Source organism: Hydra vulgaris, chromosome 14 (genome assembly GCF_038396675.1).
Source record: "Hydra vulgaris chromosome 14, alternate assembly HydraT2T_AEP".
In the NCBI taxonomy this organism is placed as follows: domain Eukaryota; kingdom Metazoa; phylum Cnidaria; class Hydrozoa; order Anthoathecata; family Hydridae; genus Hydra; species Hydra vulgaris.
In genome coordinates this window covers 36,973,391-36,995,000 of record NC_088933.1, presented here as the reverse complement: position 1 = coordinate 36,995,000, position 21,610 = coordinate 36,973,391, and the positions used below count along the sequence as shown (strand labels likewise).

The following is a 21,610-nucleotide window of genomic DNA, read 5'->3' as shown; positions in this document are numbered from 1 at the left end:
GAAACTTCTGAGACATTAAAATGTTCAGGAAGAGACTTTAATGAAAATGCAAGTTGGTTTGAGTATTTTATGCGAGATGCATAAAGAGAAATTCGCAAAGCTTCAATGATGATATTGTTTAAATGTATTGAATTGCAAAAATCTTGAGGATTCATTCCAGATGATACCTGAATGTAAAAATTTAAAACTTTATGAAGCTAAACAAAATTAGATATTTTCTGAAAAATTAATAGAAAAAAGTATAGTTACCTTAGAAAAAATATAAAAACAAGAAAAACGTATACTTACCTTAGAAAATAACTGACTGCATAAGCTATGACCAAACTCCCCATCCTCAAGTAATAAAAACTTGCGGAATGCATCAAAATGAACTTCAATGTCAAGATCACCAATGAAGTATTGCACAACTGATTTATTCACCAGAGAAATTCTATTTAAAAAATGAGGAAAAAAAACAACATAATACATTGTTGTAGATAACTCAGTTTTATTGAAGCTTAATAGCTAAAATTGTAAATAATATTTATAATCAAAAATAATAGTTATAAAATATTATTTATAAGATAATTTTATAAGGAAAAATAATATTTATAAAATAATATTTATAAACAAAAATAACATTTATACTGTGTTTGAATAGTGGTTCGCAATGAACTGTTAATTATTGTCTCCAAAGGAAGTTGGTTAATAAAATCAGTATCATTGTCTACTTCTAAATTATTTTGTGACATCATCGCTTGATTTCCAAAACGATATGGTTGTGGTTCTAAATCTTTAGAGACCCAAAATTTATGAAACAAATAATTATTTAACCTACTTAAAAATTTTTTAAAAATTCAACAAAACAACAGAAATTTACCCATTGCCTCAAAGTTATCTTGCAGTGGTTCAACAATGGAATCCATCCAAATCTCTTCCTTTGTCATATTAGATATAGTTTGCATTTTAGGGGCTAAAAATAATTAGAATGCAAAAAAACAAGCAAACATAGAATTAAGATGTTTTAACATTTTTATTTTAAATTACTAACTACAGAGTGCTTAGCAAGCAATATTAGATCCAATTAGAGAGTCCGTCTCATCTCTGATAGTAAATATAACCAACTTGTCTTCTGCACTTGTTTTTTATTGTTTATAATTCTAGAGTTGACTAGGAGGTGTAACGGCATCAAGAAAAAATACGAGTTGAGAACAACACCAGTTAAAGAGTAGGATCCTTAACTGGTGTCAAAGTGGAGGTGGTGGAGATCACTATGGGGAGGTGAATATGTAAGATTAAGCTTATTAAGTTATTGAATTTGTTTTCCTAATCTTTCATACACATCTCCACCATATATACTTTAATATCTCCACCATATATATTTCACAATTATAAACACTAATATAAGAAAAATTAAATTTATACATTTGTTGCTATCAGATGAAGATACAAAAAAACTTACTTTCTAGAACCATTGATGGATACATCAACTCCTTAATTTTTGCTGTAGGTTCAGACTTTTTGAGACTTTTCCAGACTCCTTGTTCTAAAGTTGGATATCTTTGTGGGTAGAGATGAGGTAATATTGATGAGACATCTTTAGACACCCTGTCATTAGGATTTAAAACTGTTTTTGTAACTAATCCTTGAAAGTCTGATGATTTTATTGATGATTGTGGAACAGAATCAATGGAGTGATAGATAAGGTCTTTCATTTCAGATCCTTCAAACTTATACCCCCTAGAACTAGCGATATTTTTCTGAAAATCAAAAGCATCAGTTGGGTATAATGTTTTGTATGTATCTAAACCTTGTATGTGAAAAGTTCTTATAGAATCAACAGTTTTCAGAGAATGCTCTAATTTTTTAGATTTATCTTTTTCTTTCTCCAATAAAAGCACACTATTATCAACTTTTGATTGATTGTCTATACAATTTAGTGAATTAACTTGGCCTTTTTTTGCAACTAAATCATGAAAAACTGTTGGAGTTTCATTTATCTGTGAGGAACATGGTTCAGGAGATGGGTAAATGAGTTCTTTAGCTTCTGATCCTTCTTGTTTACATCCTCTAGAACTTAGGATTGGGCATTGAAAATTAGAAATATCTATTGGGTATAATAAATTATAAGTATCAGATCCTTCTGAAACAGAAGATCTGGTGGAATCAAAAGTATCAGGGAGATGTTCTGAATGGTAAAGCAAGGCTTTTGCTTTCCCCCCTTCAGATAGTAAAGCATTATGTACCATTTGTAACTTATTTTCAGAGTACTGTAAAAAATGGCTATTTTCTGCAACCAACTCTGGAATTGTGTTTACAATAACCTGAGAAGAAGTTAAAGACTGGTCACTAAAGTTTTGAACATTCTTCTCTTTGGTACTTTTCAAATTTGAAAAACTAGATCGAAAGTCAGATACATCAGTTGGATATATTAGGTTGTAAGTATCAGAGCCTTCAATATTAGAATTTCTAATGGGCATCGCTTTAATAGGGACAACAGATTCTAGTTGCTCAGTAAAATTTAAAAGATTCTTTGTTTTATCTTCTGCATATTGATTAACATTTTTTTCTATTGTATTTTCTAAACGTAGCTCATTATTATCATAATACTTTAAAGTTTTTCCTGTATTTTCAGCTCCAATACTGCTAGATAATAAAAGATTATCTGAAGTGAGTTTATTAGGATATATTAACTCTTTGGCTTCACTGTGCTCTTGAGTATGAGGGCTATTGAGTGTTGCATCTTTTTCAAAATACAGCACTTTATTCGTATTTTTAGACAATGCTACATTATCATTATAATTTGTTTTTTCCTGATAAATTAATTCTTTAGCCTCACTATATTCTTGATTATAAGTCTTTGCAGATATAGGTGTGGTTGATCTTAATATCGATATAGGTGTGGTTGATCTTACTGGAGAAAATAATTCTTCATTACCTACTTCTATTAGTTTAGTAGTATCAATTAAGTCAGTATGTTGGTGGTATATATCATCTGTGTCAACAGTACAACCATCTTTAGTAGAATTAGTAAAATTATCAGAGTCATCTTTGGTTGAATCACTACTAAGGAATTCGGATCCTATTTTAATAGATTCTAAAATGGAATCCAGGACTGTAACAGAAGAGTCTGTAAAATCGATTTCAAGTTTGGCATTGGGAATGCTTGAATTCATACTCTTTAAACTAATTTCCTGAATTTCTTCTTCTTTTTTTAAAAATTGTAAACGTTTATCAGAAAGTTTGAAACGCCTTATTAACCAATGGGCATGGAACTCTCTTTGGTCAACTTGAGCGGAAATTTTTTGATAAAACATTTCCAGCTCTTCTCTAAAAAAAAGAAAAAGATAAAACATATGCATAACTAATATTATATATATATATATATATATATGCACATATATATATATATATATATATATATATATATTATATATATATATGCACATATATATATATATATATATATATATATATATATATATATATATATATATAAATTATATATATATATATATATATATATATATATATATATATATATATATATATATATATATATATATATATATATATATATATATATATATATATATATATATATATATATATATATATATATATATATATATATATATATATATATATGTAAATTATGTTAGTGTATTTTACAAATAGAGTGCTCAATGTTCTTAAAGAACAGAGCAATAATAAATTAGTAAAAAACTTAATATAATAGAATTTAATATAATAGAAGATAAAAGTTAGATAAGTGTTTTTTACTAATTTATATATATATATATATATATATATATATATATATATATATATATATATATATATATATATATATACATATATATATATATATAAAACTAATTACATTACTAATATAACATACTTAACCATCAGATAGCTAAATAACAATGCCAAAAAAAATTATTTTTAAATAAAAATAATATTCATTTTTAAAATTCTTATAGTTCTAAGGTGATGAAGAAAATACAACCAACTGAACCTTGCTTTTAGCTGAATATGATCTTCTTTCTCATTTCTTTTTTTCATTTCATTTAACCAATGTTTGTCATCCTCCAGCTTCATTTCTTTTTTTCTATTTCTCTCCTAAAAAAGGAAAAAATATTACTTGTAAAAAAATGCAATTGGATTAGTATCCAATAATTTCAATGGCAGCGCTTATAACTTCCATGTTGCTTTGGTTTCTTCAGTCTTTTTATCAAAAATAATTTTTTACATAATACTAAAGTCTAGTAGAATTAAAAAAAGTCAGAAATTGTAATAAAATTTATAAGCTTGCCCTTGCAACATCTTATACTATGTATTTAGGTCAACACAAAACATCACATTACAAATATTAAAATATTAAATAGTATAAAATAAAGGTGTAAAAAGCTTGCTTATATAAACTGTCAACTAAACTCAGTGACAAAAGTTCAATAAGCTAGTCTGCTTGCAACAAACAAGTTCAATAAGCTAGTCTGCTTGCAACAAATAAGTTCAATAAGCTAGTCTGCTTGCAACAAATAAGTTCAATAAGCTAGTCTGCTTGCAACAAATAAGTTCAATAAGCTAGTCTGCTTGCAACAAATAAGTTCAATAAGCTAGTCTGCTTGCAAACAAGTTCAATAAGCTAGTCTGCTTGCAACAAATAAGTTCAATAAGCTAGTCTGCTTGCAAACAAGTTCAATAAGCTAGTCTGCTTGCAACAAATAAGTTCAATAAGCTAGTCTGCTTGCAACAAATAAGTTCAATAAGCTAGTCTGCTTGCAACAAATAAGTTCAATAAGCTAGTCTGCTTGCAACAAATAAGCACAACAAAAAAAAATAAAAGCTACAAATACCTCTAAAGCAGCATAAAACTGATTTTGGACTTCATTAAACAATTGTTTTTTTTTATTTTGCATTGCTAGTCTCACATTTTGTTCTAATTCTAAATTAAGTAAAAAAATAATAAAATAAATTGTCAAAGTATTCAATATATTAACTGCTTTAATAGCAAATTTTGGTTGGACTAGAAAACTGGAAAAGTCAAGAACAACGATATAAACTTTAAAATAAAAATATCAAAGAAATAAAAAAAAATAGCTAAATACTAATCAATACATAAAAAAATAGACAGAATAATTGTTGCTATTTTACAATATATGCTGCCAGCGCTGGAAATAATTATTTAAAGGTTGTCAATCAACACTGATTAAACAAAAAATATTGAAAAATAGCTGATCAAATTTTTTTTCGGACAATCAAATTTAATTTTTGCAATTTTCACCTAAATTTTGTCGTCATAAATTTTGTCGTCATAAATTTTGTCGTCATAAATTTTGTCGTCATAAATTTTGTCGTCATAAATTTTGTCGTCATAAATTTTGTCGTCATAAATTTTGTCGTCATAAATTACAGTTCAATTACTACTGCATAATACTTTATGAATTTTACTCTTTTGAGTTTGTGCAATATTTTATATTTTAATATTGATATAAAATATGATAACAAAAAAAAAAAAAAACGCTGATTTAAAAAAAATTGTTATTTAAGAATGATCTTTATATAAAATACAATATAAATTTTTATTATTGTTATGAATTTTAAATAAATTTTTTCACTTACAGCTGTACAGCCATTTTAACATATTATTTTGACAGTGCTTCACCTACAGCTGTTTAAGCATATTATTTTGAATTGCCCAAAGCAAATGATAATTTTTTAACACTAAAATGATTTCTTATTAAAAACTTTTTTCTTTTCTTTATAAAAGAAACTTTTATAGGAAAGTTGCAACTAAAAAGAGCCTAATTGATGAAAATATCATTTTTGTTAAAAAACTATCATTGTTAAAGGTGATTCAAATTAATATGAAAATAATTTTTCTTAGAAAAAAGTAAGAAAATTTTTTTTTTTTTGCGGGTGATTCAGATTTCTTATTAAAATGAAATAATTGTCTGTTGTATTTTGTCAGCCTCTATTTTATGATGATAATTCTCTTATACTTTCTTTTTAATCAATTTTAATATTTAAAACAAAAACATTTTTTTGACGTTTAATGATATCAAACTTATAAGATTATCAAACAATTTAAGCAAAAAAAGTAAATATTTTGCTTAAATCTTTATAATCGTTATACTTGGACTTAAAAAGAAATGTTAACATTTATAGTTATTATTTTAAATTCATTCAAAAAAATTCAATTCACAAAACTTCATGAAAATTTAATTAACTAACTAATTTTTTTTTTCTGACTGAGCCAGAAAAATCTGACTGAAATTATTTTTAGTTTATAACTAGTTTATTAAATTATTAAAATAGTTTATTCCGTCAATCAAAATTATTCAGGAATTTTTATCATTCTGTATTTTTGTTTATTCAGTAATATTGTCGCAGCTTTTTATGCTGTAAACTAAGATTATTATGGTTTCATAACTCTTTTTATTCCAATAAACATTAAGTTGTTAACTTAATAATTTTAACTTTTCTTTTGAAGGTATTTAAATTTTTTATTATTAAGTGCCTTGCAACATGTGCTTGCACTTAATAATAAAAATCAAATTTGATTGGCAAGAATTGCCCGAATTGATATTAGAAAATCAAAACATCATATTTTTTTTAAGTAGTTGATCCAAGATTGCTGATCGGTTGTTATTTCCAGCGCTTTAATATGCAGTATCTCTCTAATAACTACCTCTTAGTTGGGCTAAAGCAGCCTTAGCAGCTTGTTTTTCATTGTGTATTTTTGTTTGCCACACTTCATCTTTACGAAGTTTCTAATAAAACAAGTTTAAAATACATAAAAAATATAAAATTGGTTCTATAAAAGTTCAAAGGTGAGCTAGACTATTTTTTTGGCTAATCTTTATAAAAATAGTTTTTAAAAAACTATTTTTGATTTAGAATAAAATAAAACATGAAATTTGTTATGAATAAAATTAAACAAGATAAACTTTTTTTAAACATTTTCAAATTTATTTTAAAAATATTTGAAAAAATAATAAAATTAAGTTTTTGGTAACTGTGGTTCTTTGACAAAGGTTTGATAAACCACTGTGAAGAAAATTTTTTTAATGTTTAAAAATATTATTTATAAATATTGACATTGTTCTAACTCATAGCAAGCTACAAACTCTGGAATGCATCTTCTGTAAAACACACTCTGAAAATATTTACGTACACCTAATTATGATAATTCGTTTTTTTAGGGGATTTTAACTGTAATTGTAACAGGAAAAGTAACTTATTAAACTAAAACTCGCTTGCGATCAACTAAAAGAAATCTAATAAACATAAATAAATGAGGGGTCCATCTGAAAAAGCGTCTACAAAATGAAAATTTTGAGTTAATTCTATCTCCACATTCTGAACATACTTAAATCTATCATCTATCTAAATATTAGACCAATTAAAAAACTCTTGGTCCTAAAAATGGACAAAGAAAATATTATATTTCTTTCTTTTTTTAAGAAAATATTTCTGTTGATGCGCATCTAAGAGTAGTTTTCATTTTTTTCTCTAAATCAGTTAACTGGGACTTGTCGCGTTTTTAAAATGGGCTTCTGAAACGCAGTTTGTTAAAAATACAGAATGGAACAACATTAATAATTATTTAAACAAGATGTTTTTAAAGATTAAGATAAGTCTTTAAAATAAATAGTTTTATTACAATACATTTCGAATTTGATTTTTATTATTGAAAATAAGTTTTAATTAACAAGAAGGTTTCATTATAGTGATAAAGACTCGCACAATGATATAACAGTCATCTTAACAATATTTATATTGACATAAAACTTACTTGTGTAAAATTTAATTTAAAATTAACTTTAAAAGTTTCTCCTTCAAGTAAATTTATCTAGTAGTTTGTGGGCAAATTATTTTAAGAGTTTTCTCCTTTTCTATTCAAGATAATATTTAGTAGGTAAAGAATATATATATATATATATATATATATATATATATATATATATATATATATATATATATATATATATATATATATATATATATATATATATATATATATATATATATATATATATATATATATATATATATATATATATATATATGTATATATATAAAATATAAATAACAACAATATATATAATACAAATAACAACAATATAATAAATATAAGTAATAAAAAAGTAAAGAACAAGATTATGTTTTTTTAATTTTCAACATGATTTTATTTTTTAGATTTTTAGTTATAATATATGAGTTAAAATGACTAAATAAATGAATGAATGACTAAATAAAATGAATGAATAAGAAAAGTTAATTAACACAAGTTTTAAGGAAAATGCTAGAGTAGACTATATAAAGTTTTAAATTAGCTGCAAAATTTTAATTATAATTTATTATCAATTTCCTTTCTTTGCTCAAAAAATAACTTTTTCTTTTAGGTTGAACGTACTTCTAATTATATACTTTAGATAATGGAATTGTTAACTACAAGTTTACATGCAGTAGTGGTGTGGTGGTAGAGTGTTCACCTTGTAGTTCCCAGTTTGATTGCCGCGCTCAACTTGTTTGACTTAATAGAAAACGATTTATATGACTTAAGAATATGGCTTTTATACTTTTTTTTATCAGTAAAATTCTGTTAGTTTAAAATCTGTTAGTTTAAACAATACCATAAGGAAAACATGTTAGAAAAAAACTTTCTTTTACTTTAACATTAATGCAGGTTTGAGTGTGTAAATATTTATGCCTAAATATAATTCAGCATCTACCTAACAGACTAAAAAAGGAAATAATCATAAGTTAAAACATAATTTAATTTTTACAAGAAAATTCATTTTTATTAATGTCTAAAATAAAAAAATTATTCAGATTAAATTTTTAAAAAAATCAAAAAGCCTGAAAATTCTTTTAAAAATAGTTAAATGTTATTGTCAATATCTCAATAAATAATTTGTTTTTGTGAGTTTAATTATCTCTAAACCTATTGCCAAAAGTTTATTTAATCATTTGTTCATTGTTCATAAAATATCCTTTAAAATGTCTCATAACTTTATACAATAAAAAAAGCATTAATGCAGACTTTTTAGTTTTTATAAGATTAATTTGATTTTGACATCGGTATATCCAAACCACTGCACTATGGTTTCTGAGACCCAATTATTTGGCATAAATTAATAACTTCAACTTAAACACAAAATAACTAAAGAATTATATTTCCTAAGATTTGTTATATGTTCTAAATGTGTTATAAGTAAATTTTATATGATTAAAAAATATGTGTATAAATATATTTAATATGATTAGTATGATTAGTATATTTAATATATTTATATATATTCAATATATAGTTATATTTAATATATAGTTATAATTAATATGTAAAGAAATATCATTAGATGAATAAATGTTAAAAAAATCAGTTACATTTCAACTATATTTCACTATCTAATTTAATGAAATCTAAATAGCTAATAAAAATTAAATCCTCATCAGAAGTATCATCTTTGCAGTCATCATCGCCATCACTGCCTTCTTCGCTTTCGCTATGTTGATTTTATGTGGTATTGGATGACATTTCTGTTAGTAAACTTATTACTTCAGAAGGAAAAGGAAACTTATGATGGTTCTGAATTCTTTGTTTAAATTAATACTAGAAATGATAGGATCTGAGGTATCTTAAGCTCTATGAAAAATATCTTCTACATTTTTTTCTCTGCTGGTTTTGTGAGCATGAAATTGTCTATCATGTTTATATTTTTTATGTCTTGCTTGAGACCCTTCTTCACCAAAATAACCAATCGGTAGTACTGTATTTCCTAGAATTTTTCAGTCATGTACATAAACTTTGTGTACAGTTGCAGGCATCGGATACCAAGGATATTTAGACATGTTTTGCCGTGTTAAAACAATATTTTCAAATTTATCTAAATTAACTTGATACTTGCAAAAGATGGAAATAAGAATAATTTTAAACTTTTTAATCAACTATACATCCACATTAGTTATTTCAGCAATTTTTTCAATATTTTTAAATGTTCGGCGTGCAGTATTGCCATCCTTGGTACTTCCAAAACATCCTACTTTTGGCTTATCCAGATGAAGGTGTAAATTTTTAAAAAACTGTTGCTGTATTTCTTTTTTTCTACATAAAAAGATTTTATTATTAGTACCTCGAATTTGCCATTTACATAAATCATATCTGTATGATATGTGGACGATGCATTCAAAAAATCGTATCCAAGCATGTAGTGGATTAATGCAATACTGTAAAGTATTAGGTTTAGGTCTAAATAATTCTGTGGTTTTGAATTCCTGCACTCCACATATCGGACAAACTTAGTTTGATTTTATTCCAGTATATTTAAAATTTTGCCACCAATTAGCGTCATAAATAAAGTAAAGCTGATTTGAATTTTGGCTCATGAATCATTATTGGCTCTAACTTATCTATGTGTTTGTCAATATCTTGTTTTTCTTTCAAATTGTGTTCTGTGGATTCCTTTAAGTATACAATTTTAAATGGTTTACAAAACCGCACAGATTGAGGAGTGCAATTGTTCCATAAGATTTTATTATCTCCTGAGTTCAAACGGAGTGGTACGAAGGTTGTCACAAATAAATATGAATCAAAATGACAGCCAGCAGTACCAAACTTTTGTTTATAGGCTGAATGACTGGAACTGCCATCAAAACCATAACTAAATATTATCTTGGCTATAATTTCGTTAGTATTAAGAGATTCCATGTGCTGAAAAATCTTCTTGTAATTGTACAATACGTCTTACTGTATGTTCTAATAGATTCATTAATGGTACTTGTGCAACGATATCAGAAATTGATATGCCATTTGGTCTACAAGCCGATTTACATTTTAAAATCCCTTTGTAATCAGGATACAAATTACAATTTTTGGTAACAACTTCTTTTCTAATGTTTTGATATTGTTGTTTACTTAAATTGGAATCCAAAATTAATTCTAATGCTTCTTCTGCTGTCTAACATACTGTTTCTTTTTTTGTTGAAAATATAGTTTTTTTAATTTTAGTTGGCGGAAATGGACTTTGGTTCAATTCTTTTAGAACCAATGCTAAATCACATTATTTTGCTGACATGCAGCCAAACCTGCTGGTTGCAATATAAGAGATGTCTCGTACTAATTATCCCAACTCTGGCGCTTTCAATCTCTTGGCCTGATCTGATTTTTTGGTATATAATAAACTTGGTCGTCCAGAAGACCTTGATGGAATTGACTGACAAGAAGATGTTGATAGAATTGCATCATCAGTAAATATAATTTCTCTTTTCAACCAATCTGAATTTTTACTTCTAAAATCGGCCTATTGTTCTTTGACTATCAAACCATTTTTGTTCAAAAGAGTTACACAAACGATATATTTTCTTTTGAATATTATCTTAATATAATTGCTACAGAAAACGTTTAACGTTTACCGTTTAACGTCATTTCATTAGTTACTAGGCTTTGAAAGAGTGCATTCTCAAAATGCACATGGTGATTGGAGAAAAATCTCTTAAGCAAGTTGAAACTTTTTTCCTTTTGGAATTTAATTATTATTATATTAAGATTTATTAATTTAGAAATATTACATAAAGATTCATATTAAGATAAATAATCATCGTTAAGATCATATTATAATTGAAGTAAGTATAGAAAATAGTTATATATAACATTTTAATTAGATACAAAGTAGAAAGGATCACTCCTATTAATTTTTTAAGTTGTTTACATTTTGTTTGTTTTAGTTTTTCTTTTAGCTTTATTTTTTTTTTTTTTAGCAGTTTTTATTATTTTATATTTTAGAAGAAAAATAAGGGTATGGATGAGGCCTAATTATTTTTTATGCAACAAAAAAGCTATACTAATGCTATTTCCATAAAATTAGTTATTACTACTTTGAAATTTCTGTGATGCTATTAACTATTTTTGTTCTTTTTTAGAAAATTCAAAATTTTGTGCCAACACTGACATGGCATGTCACATGTTATTGTATGTAAAAGTTAAATTTGTTATGAGGATTACAGTTCTCATGGAAAAAAAAATGAAGGAAAAGAGTATTGTTTGTATATATTTATTTTGTTTACTTTAAATCTTTTTAAATTTTCTTGCATCATCTTTAAAATTTTTGTTTGCACATGTTTATTGTTTGCATATATGCTTTTTTGATAAGTATGTGTATGTGGTAATATGTGCTTTATAGTTGTTTTATCAATGTTTTTTTATAATAATGTAAAGTGTTTTTTTATTGTTTGTGCATGTGTTAATATGTTTTATATAATTGTTTTATAAATGTGTTTAAATATGTATATAAGGTATGTATTTAACCTTATATGCATATTTAAACACATTTATTGTGTTTATAGTTGGTACATATGTTTATATTATGTTGTTTCCATGTTTTCAAAGTGCTATGACTTGGTAAACATGTAGAGCAAGATTTGTCAATCTTGCCAGCCAAGTGATGTATTTATAACAGAGGGTTACACGACAGTGTTTAGTGTCAAACTGTTATTGCTTTAGGTCTGGGTGTTTTCAAACCTTTAGTATTAATTATTCTAAAAATACATAATAATGTATTTTAATAACATTTTGCGTAATGTTGTTACTTATGTTCTGTTATATATAAATGTTATGTTACTTAAGTTATGTTATATGCATATTATATTAACTTATGGTGTGTGCTATTGTTGTGTGTTGTTGCTGTGATGTTGTTTTTTTGTTATCTTTTGAGTTGATAGACATTTGGCTTACCTTCACGTTGGTGTCTATTGTTAAAAATGATAAATAGGTAATTTTATTATTAAAAATCACTGCTTTTAATCATTCACTAAAAACCAAGACAAACTATTTTGCCATATATACAATTTGTTTTATCTCAATTTGATTTTTTGTCTTTAGCGCTGTTTACTTCATGATACTGCTATAAATATTTTGGAATCATGATGTTCCAGCGTAAATTATTTTGTAAAAGCTAACATGCTTTTTTTTCATTTTTTGTATGTAATGTTTTCTTATGTATTTACTTATTCGTTACATTTTTTATTTTAAAAAATTTATCAGATGATGTATTTATGTGGTATAGAAGAACAAAATATTGTAAGGTTTTGTGATTCTTTTAAAAACATTTACTAATAATTTTTTTGAAGAAATAATATTTAAGTTTGCAAAAAAGGGTTTACAACAGTTTCTTTTAATTTTTCTGTGTTAGCAGTATGTTTATTATTAGAATTGCATGTTTTTAACAATATTTTTTATTATTATTTGCTAATTTTTTTTCAAAAATCTCCTAGCTGATATATATATATTTTAAAGTCATAAGGCTATTGTATAATTTATTTCAAATTACAGCTTGTTATATATAAAAATTATTTGTGTGTGCTATTTAGAGTAGAAAAAAATTATATAGGAAAGATCACAATCTTCAATATTCATTTAAGATTTTTTGTTACTACTTTCAATCAAAAGTGAAGTTTAAATGGATGATATTAGGCTAGAAGCAGATTAGTTCACAAAATGGAAATGTTAATAGGCAAGTTAATCATTGCAGAAATGAAGGCTTAGGCAAGATGAAATTAATAATCGACAAAATGCTAGAATTGCTGCTAGATACGAAAGAATGCATTGTATAGCAAGAAGTAATACTATTCCAGATAATAATTATTTAGGAGAAATGACTTATATTTGTCAGCATTGTGGTGCTAAGAAATTTCCTGATAAAACACAGTTTTTATCTCGCTATAATGGAAAGGTAGTTTTGTCGCAACCTTCATCATTTCCACAAGATTTAGAAGATTTATTTAAAGGAAACTATGCAAATAGAAATGCCAATCTGAATTTTTTTAAATATATTAGATACTAAAATGCCTGTCTTTCTTTTGCTTCATTTAAAGCTAATGTAGTTCAATGAATCATGGGCCGCCATGTTTTAGAATATGTGGTCAAGTTTTTCATTGTGTAGGTAATCTTAGGTTAAATCAAGATGTTCCGCTGACATATTGTCAACTATACATCTATGATCCACTTGCAGCGGTAAATTTCAGAATGCGACAACGTGGTATTGATCTTCGCTTAAATAATTTAATGTTTCGATTGCAAAATATTATTAGTGAGGAGAACTTTACTAAATTGCTCCTGCATTTAAAAACATAGCTGAAGTGGAAGATGAAGAAATTCGCCGAGCAGCTATAGAAGGTCGCTCAGTTGTAAAAATGTCTTTACTTGAAGGGCAAGATAGATGTTGCTATAATCTCCCTTCACATGGTGATGTTGCAGTTGTATTTGTTGGCGAAGATAGTGCTCCAGAACAAGCAGTATGATGCGTTCGTCAAACATGTAAATGACCTTGGAAATTATCATAACATTAGACCAGGATATGTTGTAGTTTTGCCATCAACAATATAGGAAGTCCTAGAGTTTTATTTAATTTAATTTGTTTAAATATAGTAGTTTTAATAAAAAATGTTTGTTCCAGGTTTTTTGCTTTTCTGTTTTTAGATTTTTAGGAACTAAGCAACTTACCTAGGCAAGTTTTGTTTTATATTTTAGTGCAATTGGAAAGAGCTGAAAACTATTTTTTAGAGCAATTGGAAATAGGTGAATTGATTTTTAGTCACTTCAGATCACTTTATTATTGTTTTCATTATTATTTAGAAGGGTAATAATAATAAAAAATTTTAGACAGTAGAACTGGTACTGATTTTAGTAAGTTAACAATTTTTTTTTATTTTGGGTATATTCTTTATTAGATATATATTTCGTGTATTTAACATGGAAAAGTGATTAAGTTTGATTAGTTTGCTTACTGTTGAATCATGGTTTTAATTTTGTAAATTTAATGATATGAAATTTACTCTATTAATCAATAGTCAACAGTTAGAGAGAAGCTGGAACTTCAAATAATAAGGGCAAAAATAATTTTGTTTACTGGTTACTTAATAAAACCAGTTAATATTATTTATTGCGTGTCTTTTTTACTTTTTTTAATATGCTGCTTTGGAGACTCTTTCTCTCCCTCTCTCTCTTAGATTTAAATGAGAATTAGTACAGGGAGCATCAATAAAACATGTAATTACTGAGCTCTCATGTATTTCTTAATACCACAATTGATAATGACCATGTATATAAAATATTTTACGAGTTGCTTGCTATTTTATGATATAATTATTCAAATTGTTTAACCATACTTGTTCAATAATGTTGTAATAAATAAAATCTTTTTAGTTATTACAATATTTATAAAGTATTTTAGTTGATAAAATATCTTATTAATTTGTGGTTATTTGGCCATGTTTTTACGTTAAGCTGTCTAGCCTTTTTAAAATATTTTCTTTTTTAATTATTTTGGAGAGACATAGTAATGTCTGTAAAGTGTGCTGACAAATATATTATGCTATGAGCTATTGTTTCTGTGTTTTGTGTTGATAGAGCTGGGCTGTTATAGCTATTTTTTTAACTCTTTATATTTTCTGTTATATTATTATCCTAATTCTACTAACAATAAAATGCAAATGATACTTTTGTAATTAAAAATTGTAATTATTTTTCATTTCTTTTTTTAGGTGTTGGCAGGCTTTACTTGACTTTCTTTTCATGGTACCTGCTGTGTGTAACAAATTTTAAAAAGAACTTAACTGATGTTAATGTAGTTTTTTTTTGTCATTAACTATAAGTAATGATTTAATTACTAATAACCCGTATTAGGGTTGCTTACTGCTAGTTGTTTATAATTACTGTTATACCATTTCCAACTATTTGAATAACTTGCTCAAAAACATTTGAGTTTTTCTCATTTTTATCTTTCAATTTCAGCCATGCAATTTCATAAATCCTTGTATTTGAAACGGTACATCACTGCAAACAAACAGGTATATTTTTAATTGGGGCAACTAGGGGCAAGTTTTGAAAATTGGAATATATTTCTGAAAACTAACAAAATTTAATCATGTAAAAATATTTTTGGAGAAATACAGAGATTTTTTTAAAAGTCAATTTAAAGTTTTGAGAAAGTAATGAAAGAAGAAATACTTCTACACGCTTATTTCTTTTACATAATTAATATTATATTACAATATTTTCATTTGATTAAGTATTTAAAAAAAATATATACCTGAATAAAAATAATTAACTTTACCAAAATTAAAAATATTAATTGTTTAAAAAGTTATGTATTATTAAATTAACAAAAAATATTCTCAACTTGAATGCATATTACAAACTATTAATTTAAAAATAGACCACGTTATTATCACTTTGAAGGCTTTACTTTAAGGTACCGCATAAAAAAATCTTTTTTAATACTTAAAAAAAAATGGGTTTCTGCCAAAAAATCGGGTCTCAGAAACCATAGTGCACTGTACTAATGTCAAAATCAACCTGAATATGTTGCTGTTAATATTGTGAGCAATAATGGTGTTAATTAAACATATGTAGAAAAATAATTGCTTAATTAAAAGTCTAATATTTTATATATCTTTTTGTAAGAGATTAGTTAATTAATAACACATTTTTTTTATAGTACAGTCTTTGCATTTAATAGTTTGATTTGCAAGTTTTAAGAAACTCTTTTTTAAACATTTTATTATATCATAATATGATACAAAAGAAGTGAGCTTAGTCTCAGAAGCTTTTTCAGGATTATTAGTTTAAATAATTTTGGCATTATTTTCTTTTATTACTGTTTTTTAATTGATTGTACCTGTAGGATTTAAGAATTGTTTTTCGGTCAAAATTTTTATTGCTTAAGTATTTGACCATTATACCACCCAAATTAATAGATTTTTATCTTTTAATTTGATATCTTTTGTAAAGCCATTAATAAATGAGTCAAGGTCTTTAGCTAAATATAATGACCCTATTTGTGTTCATTAGTCTGTACAAGGTTAGCATTTGTTAAGTAGTCTCTCTTTTAATATGGTAGCTATTTTCTTCTGAATCCATCCTTTACCTATCTCATCCATCCTTGCAAAGAATACTGTTGCTTTATTTGGGGTGGATCATCTAATGATTCTCTGCCTCCTTTAGAAACATTGTAAATGTGTTGGACCTTTAGAAACATTGTAAATGTGTTGGACCTTTAGAAACATTGTAAATGTGTTGGACTTTTAGCTATCAAGTTTGAGCTATAGTCTAATCTTATTTAAAATCTTAACATTTATGGTGTTGGTAGTGTGTTTTCATGTGTTTTGTATTGTTACATGTTATTTATATGTTTTGTAGTGTAGTGTGTTATTTTATTTTGTATTGTAGTGTGTTATTTTATGTGATTTGTATTGTAGTGTGTTGTTATACATTTTGTATTGTGGTGTGTTAAGTGTTTTGTATTATAGTGTTTTATTTTATTTATGTTTTTGTATTGTAATGTGTTGTTATGCATTTTGTATTGTAGTATTTTATTATGTATTTTGTATTGCAATGTGTAACTATGTGCTTTGTATTGTATTGTATTATTATGTGTTATGTATTATAGTGTGTTATCATGTTTTGTATAGTAATGTGTTTTTATGTGAACACTAAAAATCGCATAAGTAACACATTACACTTTTCTAGTGTAATGTGTTATTAATGTCATTTTTAGTGTAGTGTGTTATCATGTGTTTTGCAGAATAGTGTGTTTTTATATGTTTAGTGGTACATTATGTATTATTTATTTGTTTTGTAGTGTTGTGTTGTTTTTGTGTATTATAGCCTACTTTAAAACAACTTCTGCAGTGTAGTTTTATTTTTGTGTATTATAGCCTACTTTAAAATAACTTTTGTAATGTAGTTTTATTTTTGTGTATTACAGCCTACTTTTAAACAAATTTTAAAAGTTTTAAATTTTTAGCACGAAAATGATTTGCGAAAAATGCGTTTATAAAACTTTTATATGAAATACACTTTTTTTTTTTAACTTTAAAAAAATGGTACAACCAAACTTATTATTTACTATAGCTTAATTAGCACAATTAACCATCATCCTAATGAAGTATATTAGATAATAAGTTATGACACTTGTATACATTATATTTATATTATTATTTTCCAACAAACCTGAATCTTTTTGTTAATAATATCTCTTTGTTCACTTTCTTGTACACACTTTATATATTGCTTACAATCTTGTTCAATTAAGTCAAGTTTTGATGGAGAAAACGTTATTCTAATTTTGGGAATAGCATTTGGCTGTTCAAAGAGATAGTGCTAAATGAAAATACTAAAAGATTCAAAAAATTTTCAAGATTTAATTACTAAAAATTAGTTTAAAAAAATTAAAAACAATAATTACTCTGCTATTAACAAGCTTAATTAAATTAATTGTTTTTCCACATGCAAAAATTTCTTCTGCTATACTATCCAAAAATAATGGTATGTTTTCTTTATTATGTTTCATTTGAAATCCATTTGTCCAAAATTGCTTGTCTAATAGATATAGTAGATGTAAAACATTAGTTAGATATCTCCATTAGTTTTATAATGGAAAACATTAGATATCTTAATTAAAAAGATATACAATACCTCAGTAAAAAATTATACAATACCTCTATAAAAAGTTACACAGTACTTCTATAAAAAGTTATACAATACTTCTATAAAAAGTTATACAATACCTCTATAAAAAGTTATACAATACTTCTATAAAAAGTTATACAATACCTCTATAAAAAGTTATACAATACTTCTATAAAAAGTTATACAATACCTCTATAACTAAGCGATTTTTGATCAATTTTGACAAAAAACTCATCATACGGATCATCACACACTCCTTCAAAGATCCAATTGCTAATAAAGCTGAAAAAAAATTTCAAAATTTGCATTACTTTCGCATAGCTAAATGCAAAATTCATTTCAAGTGATTTATTTCCACATGTTTATAATTTTTATTTTCATTTCATTTTAATTGGTTATTTTCAAATTTATTATTAAATTAATTACAACAAACTTATACATAAATATATACAATTTAACTTCAAAAATTTTATAAAAAGCATACGCAATGTATGGTACAGTAACTGCTTTAAAAAGATAAAGCAAGATTTGGTATTGCTGTGTGGATGAATTATGTATGCAGAGTGAATATAAGTATGATAGTAAGCTGGCACCCTAAAAAATAAATTTAATATAAGCCAGCCTTATTTAAATCATCAAAAAAAAATTTTTAAAACTAATTCAATTATCATAAGAAAATTTTAAAATCATTCTTAAAAACATACAACAGGAAACTTTGGTCTCTCATAATCTGCTTTTTGAAATGCTTCAGAGCAAAGACACAAATCTGCTAAAAACCTAAAAAAAAACATATAGCATCATAAAAAGTCAAAAAGAAACTTTTAGTTAAATCAATAATTTTTTAACAATTCTCTCAACTTTTTTAAATGCTCTTATCTAAAAAATAAATTAGATTTATAAATAGTGCCAGGTGCAAAACACCTGACACCATTTATAAATAGTTACAAATATGCCAAGTACAAGTTGCTAAAAAGCGATAAAAAAATTTAAAAATTTTATTTTGCCCAATTCAACATTTTAAGTTTAAAAAAAAAAATTATTGAACATGGATCAACAAATTAATGAACAAATTATTGAACATCTTTGCCTCATTTCTTAAAGTATATCTGAAACTAATATTTCTTCATAAAAATAACAATAACAGATATAAATTATAATAAGAAAATATTTTTATAATTTATTGTCAATAATTAAATGTTCAGTATAAAATAAAAAGTCAACATTTTTAATTAATAGATTATTCAAATTACTGTTTTTGCTTCTTTTTTTTTTAATTTATTATTTTTACTAACATTTATATATACTAAATTATATAAAATCATTAGAAACAATCACTTAATTTATGACATAACATTTATCATAAAAAAATCTTAAATTAACTTACTGCAACTGACTTCCAAATTTACTAAACATATGCCAAAGTTCCATTAATGAAAATTCTTCCTTTCCTTAAAATGTAAAAACAGTAAATATTTTAATTAATATTTTTATTTATTTATTTATTACATCGCAGAATTCCAAATTTTTGAATCATTTTTTTTTAATTATAAACCTACAACAACTTTTTATATTATAAACATAAACAATTTGTCTAAATTAAAAGCCCACATAATAAACCTATACTATTGGTGCAGAATTAACTAAACCAATTCATAAGTACTGTATGTACAATGACAATAACACTCTTGTCACACAGCTGTTACCCATATTGAATGAGATTTAGACATACTCATCTTGGATGACCTTAAAGTTAAATTGAAAGCAAATTCTGCTGCTATGAAGCCCAATCAAATACTTGTGATTTTTAAAAGAGCATTTCAACATTTAAGCATTTAAGGTTTAAATCTGTGAAAGTTGCTATACACAACATACATTTAGAACTTGCAGTTCAACCATGGTCACCATATCAAGTCTCAGGTTTTAGAACGCATTCATCGAAAAACTACTAAAAACTTTACTAAAGTAATTTTTTCAATATCAAAACTCCCATTCAAAGATTAACTTAAAACACTTGTTCTTACCACTTTGATTGAGAGATAGATCAAAAGTGTATATACAACAGTTACAATATACAGCAGTTTAAAATAAAACGTTGGATTGATGTCTTTAACTGGCAACAACCACCAAAGTTGCTTCCCTTTTCTTTGTATGATGGACCAGCTGTGGTACTCATGGTCATGATATGCAAATAAATTGATTATTTACAAGCATTTACATTTACAAAGCATTGCAAACAGAGGCAAAACTACTTCACTAATCATATAGTATAGACACTGGAACTTTTTGGCAAGGAAAATCTTTTATGTTTCAGGTTTAAAAACAATTAAGGAACAATATGATTATGATTGAATATGATTGTTGCATTGTTATGAAGAAAAATATTACAGTTTAGTTAGTGTTATTTATGTGATAACAAAAGTACTGTGGTTTCTATTTGTAGCTTGGTTATCTTAAATTTTTAAAAATAATATTTAAAGTTTTATCAATGTACAATGTACATAAACAACTTTTGGTTTTGTAAATGCAGATACCATTCCTTTGCTAACCTTTTTCAGGAATTACAAGTTGTAATTTTCGACAACAACCTAAGTTGAGGGCTATTACAAAGCAATTAACTACAGCATTTTTTTTTTTACCATTTTTTCGAATCTTCTAAAATAAAGTAAAGATATGTGTGTAGCTTGTTTACAATAAAGCTGTTATGATTTTCTTCAGTAAAACTAAAGTGCTACTCTGAATCCTGAAAACTGAATTCATGCTTGCCAAAAACTGTAATTGAACAAGAAGCTAACCCAAAGGTTTGCAACTCTTTTAAAAACTCAAAAAAAAATTTAATGGAGATCAAAATTAATGATAAAAAAATATATATTTATATTAAATAATAAATAATAAGTTCAAAAAAGAACTGTATCTAAGAAAGAAAATCTGTCTAATAGAATGAGTCTAAAAAAGAAAAAAAGATTTTCAAGTTTTACTGCAAAAAACTTGATATCATAGCAAATCATGATAAATAAAATGGGGAAAACATCTTTTGATCAAGCATGTGACCAAAAGGCATAAATTTTTTTAAAATTTTGATTTTTACCATAAATTTCTTAGTTAGTCATAAAACTTTTTTATAAAATAAAGTAGCTTGTCAAACATGATACAAAAAAA

The 21,610-nt window shown here is 25.4% G+C and overlaps 1 protein-coding gene across 1 annotated transcript in view; it reads right to left on the bottom strand.

Annotated features, from left to right (window-relative positions):
• LOC101237790 (gamma-tubulin complex component 6) overlaps window positions 1-21,610 on the bottom strand; it is a 77,698-nt gene that overhangs the window by 22,530 nt on the left and 33,558 nt on the right. The window contains exons 7-20 of the mRNA XM_065818165.1: window positions 19,839-19,902; window positions 19,159-19,231; window positions 18,939-19,048; window positions 18,645-18,736; window positions 18,231-18,364; window positions 17,996-18,145; window positions 6,674-6,755; window positions 4,839-4,927; window positions 3,998-4,101; window positions 1,442-3,309; window positions 860-952; window positions 628-772; window positions 289-430; window positions 1-167 (exon numbers count right to left, since the gene is read on the bottom strand). The exon at window positions 1-167 is cut by the window's left edge and continues 31 nt beyond it. Of these exons, the coding sequence (XP_065674237.1) occupies window positions 1-167; window positions 289-430; window positions 628-772; window positions 860-952; window positions 1,442-3,309; window positions 3,998-4,101; window positions 4,839-4,927; window positions 6,674-6,755; window positions 17,996-18,145; window positions 18,231-18,364; window positions 18,645-18,736; window positions 18,939-19,048; window positions 19,159-19,231; window positions 19,839-19,902 (3,313 nt within the window). The remainder of the gene's footprint in view (window positions 168-288; window positions 431-627; window positions 773-859; window positions 953-1,441; window positions 3,310-3,997; window positions 4,102-4,838; window positions 4,928-6,673; window positions 6,756-17,995; window positions 18,146-18,230; window positions 18,365-18,644; window positions 18,737-18,938; window positions 19,049-19,158; window positions 19,232-19,838; window positions 19,903-21,610) is intronic.